Source organism: Perca fluviatilis, unplaced genomic scaffold (genome assembly GCF_010015445.1).
Source record: "Perca fluviatilis unplaced genomic scaffold, GENO_Pfluv_1.0 PFLUV_unplaced_scaf_8, whole genome shotgun sequence".
Classification (NCBI taxonomy): domain Eukaryota; kingdom Metazoa; phylum Chordata; class Actinopteri; order Perciformes; family Percidae; genus Perca; species Perca fluviatilis.
This window is the reverse complement of record NW_024375759.1, coordinates 169,001-175,000: the sequence shown is the minus strand read 5'-3', so window position 1 is coordinate 175,000 and position 6,000 is coordinate 169,001. Positions and strand designations below refer to the sequence as shown.

Genomic DNA, 6,000 nt, shown 5'->3' with positions numbered 1-6,000 from the left:
AAGAGGGAAAAGAGAGAAGAAAACACTTTGTTAGTCTTTGTAATAAGTGGAAGACATGTGTGTTACTCCACAGTTTAAAACAGCTAGAACTAATTACTGAATGCAGTGTTAAAATAAAATTTTCATAAAGTGTACAGATCTGATTATGTGTCTGTTTAATTGTGTGTGTGTGTGTGTGTGTGTCTCTGTGTGTGTGTGTGTGTGTGTGTGTGTCTCTCTCTGTGAACATTTGAGTGGACGCATCAATGAGTGTTATCTTGTAAAATGATCAGCACAATTACAACCATTTCCTGTCTGAGTGATTAAGGTTATAAAGTGGCCTAACCTACAACCTAACCCAAGATTTTTTAATCTAACCATAACCAAGTGCTTTTTGGCCTAACCATAACCCAAGCCAACGAAAGGCAGGATTTCATTCTGAAATAAAACCATATATATATGCTGTCAAACGCTTCATTTTTTAATCACGATTAATCTCCAAATTTCTATAGTCAATCACAATTCATCGCATGTTATATCACATGAATAACATTCTATTATTTTGCATTTCAGAATTGTCTTTAAGTACATATTAACAACGGAAAGCAATTCTTACCAGTGTGTCTGGGAATGTCATTGAAAAATAAGTTACTTTTCGGACTTTTAAATAAATAAACTATTTGTATTTGTTAATTTTTTTTTTTTATTTACCGCAAACAAACAGAAACGTTTGGATCGGTCATTCTTGCACAATTCCTCCAAGTACCTAACGTAACTGAGATGTAACACTAACACTTTTGCTTAATACAGTACAAACAAAATGGTGCCGATACAGGTTGCCGCAGCAGGACATTCTAACACCTGTTTTTCCGAAAAAGTAATGTAACAATTCTCCTGGACGGAAAATGGGGGTGGATGTCCCAAATTCCAAAAACAGTCACACAACACAGTCCTGAAACCGTATGATGACAAACAGTCAATATAGTGTGCAGTAACTCCTCAATAGCGTCCTACTCACCGGCGTCCAGTGATCACAGGTTATGAGACACAGCGTTTAAAACACTCTGCAGCCTTCCAGCTGGGCTGCCTTCTCCATGGAGTACAGGCTGTATCATGCGTGAAACTACCGTCCCCCCCCTCGACAACTCTTTAAAAGTAAACTTTCCATTCACAAAGTTATTGGCATCCATTTCTGCGACCTGCACTCCCATTTGTAACGTAACGTTCTTCTTCTTCTTTGAAATTTAAAGTAACGTTAGTTAGTCTTGGCCGGCTAGTATGGCACAGACTATGCAGGCGTGTCTGTTGTTTTGTTTCCGGTCTAGCTAGATCCGGCGTGGTGTTGTAGTTTTTCTAACGTTACCAGTTAATTACGCGATAAAAAACTTGACGCCGTTAACAACGCGTTTAACGGACAGCACTATTATATACATATATAATAATAATAATAATAATACAATACCAAGACGTGACCTGTAAACAATGAGCCTTTGCATCAGACAGGTAGATCCCTCCCATTCAACATCAATAACAAAAGAAAAAGTTCATGTATAACGTCACCGTGTTGGAACCCATCAGCTGTTAGATCAGCATTCTTTTCTGGTTTTATGACTGAGTTTAGAAATGACACGAATTCCTACTCGACAAACACTAAGGCCGTGAGACCTCTGGATCTATATGAGTTGTGTGTGACTTCAAATACTTATTAATAAGGTCTTATTATTCTACGTATTTATTTCTCTGCCTACCAGCTTGTCCACTTAGGCCTTGTGACTGCGGCTGTACCCCTGTACACTGATGTAATGTTGTATGTTATTCGTTCTTTGTATTTTGAACTGTATCTGTCGGTATTGTTCTGTATGTACGTATAAATAGATAAATAAATGAATAAAAAAAAATAAAAATAAAAAAACTGCGCTACCTGCGTCTCAAACCTGCGGCCGCCTGGCTCTCGTGAGATTATCGTTGCCTGCTTGTCAATCAGACAATATTGCCAACATAAGCTACGTCACAAGGAATGGCTGCTGGTGCAAACATTTGACAAGCAAACACAGTGAACGTTATTATCAAATAAACAATAAACAAAGCAACAAGAATACACAATATCCTTGTCTCAGCACCTCAATTACAATGAGCCTTTGCATCAGACACGTAGCAGTTAAGATCCCTCCGATTCAACATCAATAATAAAAAAAAAATGTCATATATAAATTTCATAAAATTTCATATATATATATGTCACCGTGTTGTCGATTCGGAACCCATCAGCTGTTAGATCAGCATTCTGTTCTGGTTTTATGACTGAGTTTAGAAATGACATGAATTCAATTAAAAACGCTAAGGCCGTGAGAACTCTGGATCTATATGAGTTGTGTGTGACTTCAAATACTTATTAATAAGGTTTTATTATTCTACGTATTTATTTCTCTGCCTACCAGCTTGTCCACTTAGGCCTTGTGACTGCGGCTGTACCCCTGTACACTGATGTTATGTTGTATGTTATTCGTTCTTTGTATTTTGAACTTTATATGTCGGTATTGTTCTGTATGTGTGTATAAATAAATAAATGAATAAAAAAATAAAAATAAAAAAAAAACTGCGCTACCTGCGTCTCAAACCTGCGGCCGCCTGGCTCTCGTGAGATTATCGTTGACACAATATCCTTGTCTCAGCACCTCAATTACAATAATTAAATAATGAAACAGAGCTGAATGTGCAGGTTAGGGCTAGTAACGTGTGTCTAGAATTAGTGTGGTGGTGCACATAAAAAGGAGTGTTGTTAAATGTTGTAAGATGGTCATTTGGCTCCACCTAGTGACCAAAAGTCGTGAGCTTAGAGTTACAAGTTTCTATCTCCGTTTAGGGTAGTTCTGAGATATTGAGCATCAAAGTCTTCACATCCCAGCTATTTTGTGAGATGGAACCTTTTTATTTTATTAATAACTAACTAAGAAAATATTTTGTTTACAAAAATAACACCACACAGGCATTAATAAAAACCTAAGGGATCAGATTATGCCAAAAACTCAATTGCGGCCAAAAGTGGAGATAGAACCTTACAATTCTAAGCTCACAAAGTATTCTGCAGCACATGTGAATTCAGCAATAGGCACAATGTTAAGAATAATACATAAACCATATCTAGTAAAAAGACAAAAGGAAGCAATATTGAATTCAAACATGATAGAACATTTATTAAAATCAACACACATATTTGACTAGTCACACTACAATTCAATCAATATCAAATATACATAGTATTAACATGAAAAAGGAAAACACATGCATATATAAAGCAGTTATATATATTATATATATATATATATATACACACACATACATAAACAAGTACACAGTAAAAACCACAGCTTCAAAAATACGCTCCATTAAAAAAAAATCCATTCATTTAAAAATCAAACACAGCACACAAACAATCAGGAGTGTTTAGTTTGGTTACAGTCTGTCAGATCTTAACAACACTAGGCTAGGGAGACATCTTCAATGCGATACCTGCTATGAGCCACGTGCCTCATCACCAGGCGTGCGCTCAGCCAATTCCTTCTGTTGGAAAGGGATTTGAGGCGTAGTGCAAGGCCACTGGAACTGCCTGCAGTCTTATATATTTTTCCAACACTTATATGTATCAGACTGTGTTTCTGAAAGTTGAGGTCCCCCGCCAAACTATCGTTAATATAAATGGAGGGGCAGAATGGCTTTGCGAGTTCCTGGAATGTTTTCGAAACTCTGTTGAACACGCCAAGCATCGCCATGTCCATACTCAGCGTCTCTTCAATAATACGCTGAATGACTACAGGTGGTAAGAATGGCCAGTCCTCTGATATGATGAGTGTGTCAGGAGGTGAACCAGTCTCTGTAGAATCCATGGCAACGCCACTCTGAAGCTGCAAGAAAGGAGGATTGGATAAGGCAAGGCAGGGCAAGTTTACTGATGTAGCACATTTCAGCACAGGGAAACTCAAAGTGCTTCAGATAAAACACAACACAACGACAGATCGGAAATATATGTAGGCATAGGTAGGATATAAGGTAGGACAAGTACTTTGAAATGCAAAGTTATGCTGTCATTACCGCTTGTTGGGCGTCCTGATCTGTTCCCTCCTCAGCTGAACTGCTGCGGCCCTCAGACGTGCTTTCCTCGGACTGTTCATCGGTATCGGACGTCTCAGACGCGCTGTAGTCCGACTGGTCATCACCCTCCGGCGTCCACGAAGAGCTGTCGTCCGAGTCGTCGTCTGTGCTATCCTCCGAGGCCGGTGTGGTGGAGGGTCCGCCGGCAAACTCATTTGATTGAACCTCCGCCAGGTGGTGTGTCCCGGTTTGCTTTGGGATGGTGGAGAGCTGGTCGTCAGGAACTGGTGTATGCTGCATTTGGCTGACCTCATTCAGGACTGGCGGGTGTGTCTGGGGTTGCGGAGGTGGCACAGGTGACCCAGCAGGAAGGGGTGTTGTTGGCGACTCTGAAGTAGTGGGGGGTGGCTGCTAGTGGGGTGGGGGTCCATCCGCCAAGTGGTGTGTCCCGGGCTGCTGTGGGAGGGTGGAGAGCTCCTGTTTCAGCACCCTGTTTAGGGTCACCATCTTTGCTGCAGACAGACGGACCTGATGAAGAAATGCAGTCATACACAGAGGAACTGGAACACACGTTGTAGACTGAACCGTCATATGGTGCTTTTTTTTCAGTGTGACGGTGCACCGTTACCTGTGAGAAGCCCTGCCTCCTCAGGAAACCCAAGAATCTCAAGATGTCCACCAGGTACCCCCTCGTTTGAGCCAGCCTCTTAATTTTCTGCTTCGCTATCCACCTAAAAAAATAGAAAAAAAAGCTTAGGAATGAGTGACCCACTGATGTAGACAGTTACCGAACCATAACGCCCACATCTAAATAACAAAAGTTACCTCATGATCTTCCCCGTCTTTGATAAAAACATGAGGTGGGATGGCGGGGCGCTCCCCACACCCCACATGTGTCGTACAAAACGCCTGATGTTTTTCACAGTACTCCTAAGTTGGCGTTTATCCCTCTTGAAGTTACGTTTTTTGAACATCGCTATCAGGTACTCTGTAAACCACAGAAGAAGAAAGAGCAATGACTGAAATGTCGGGGCCATGCAGGCTTAGTAATGAATAATAATGCATTATTACTCAACAAACCAAAGTCTTTTTTGTGCTTCTTTGGGGGGCGGCTGCTGGCTGGCAACCTGCTTGTTGTTTTTTTTCCCTTACGGCAGACAGCTGTGAAGCTATTTCTTTCCTTCTCGACTCCTCCAGGATCAATTTGATGTCCTCTTTCTGTGAAGACAGAACATTAGTTGGGACAGTGATGATTATTACACAATACATTATTGACCACTCAATTCATTGATACCAGGTCTGGACCCCACCGCTCTGAAATGACAGCAAAACAATAACATTTGTTTTTACAAAAGTGCAAGATGCATACCGTCATATTGTGAACAGACGTTAAATGCCGGTCGAGACGGATGTATTTTCGTCCGTGGCACGGTCTCGCTGGGCAGCCTAGTGGGCCTGCGTATCTAAATAAACAGAGTCGTACATTTTAAGCACAATAATCAGCAGCCTGTGTTTGTGTGTGAGTGCCATTTAACTTACCTTCCAGAAGCCATTCCCAGCAGGAGCCTGCGCTCTGTGTGATCGTCCACACGGTGCACATCCCTGAGATGCTGGGATCTATTGGCGTAGCTGCCTTTGCACAACGGGCAAGGTTTCATTGTTTTCGTTTGTTTTCTGTGGATATAAACTGTAACAAGTAGAGATTAGGTTAGATTAGATAACACTTTATTCATCCCACCATGGGGAAATTGACTTGTAACAGCAGGAGAACATAACATACATAAAATAGAAAAAGCAAGTAGATTGAATAATATGCCATTAAATAACAAAAGTAATTCACACACATTCAAAGTCTGTATTGCTAAAACATACTCACCAGAAATCCAAAGTGTAATGAGAAAAAGTTGTTTTCGGTGTCTCCTCCTCTCTTCA

The 6,000-nt window shown here is 40.8% G+C and overlaps 1 protein-coding gene and 1 long non-coding RNA gene across 2 annotated transcripts in view; both read right to left on the bottom strand.

Annotated features, from left to right (window-relative positions):
* LOC120555333 overlaps positions 1 to 1,107 on the bottom strand; it is a 3,992-nt gene extending 2,885 nt beyond the window's left edge. The window contains exon 1 of the long non-coding RNA XR_005638686.1: positions 998 to 1,107. This is a non-coding gene — a long non-coding RNA (uncharacterized LOC120555333). The remainder of the gene's footprint in view (positions 1 to 997) is intronic.
* Positions 1,108 to 3,358: 2,251 nt separating this feature from the next.
* Positions 3,359 to 6,000, bottom strand: part of LOC120555323 — a 31,103-nt gene continuing 28,461 nt past the window's right edge. The window contains exons 4-7 of the mRNA XM_039793986.1: positions 4,894 to 5,056; positions 4,697 to 4,799; positions 4,069 to 4,596; positions 3,359 to 3,881 (exon numbers count right to left, since the gene is read on the bottom strand). Of these exons, the coding sequence (XP_039649920.1) occupies positions 4,480 to 4,596; positions 4,697 to 4,799; positions 4,894 to 5,056 (383 nt within the window). The 3' untranslated portion in view covers positions 3,359 to 3,881; positions 4,069 to 4,479. The remainder of the gene's footprint in view (positions 3,882 to 4,068; positions 4,597 to 4,696; positions 4,800 to 4,893; positions 5,057 to 6,000) is intronic.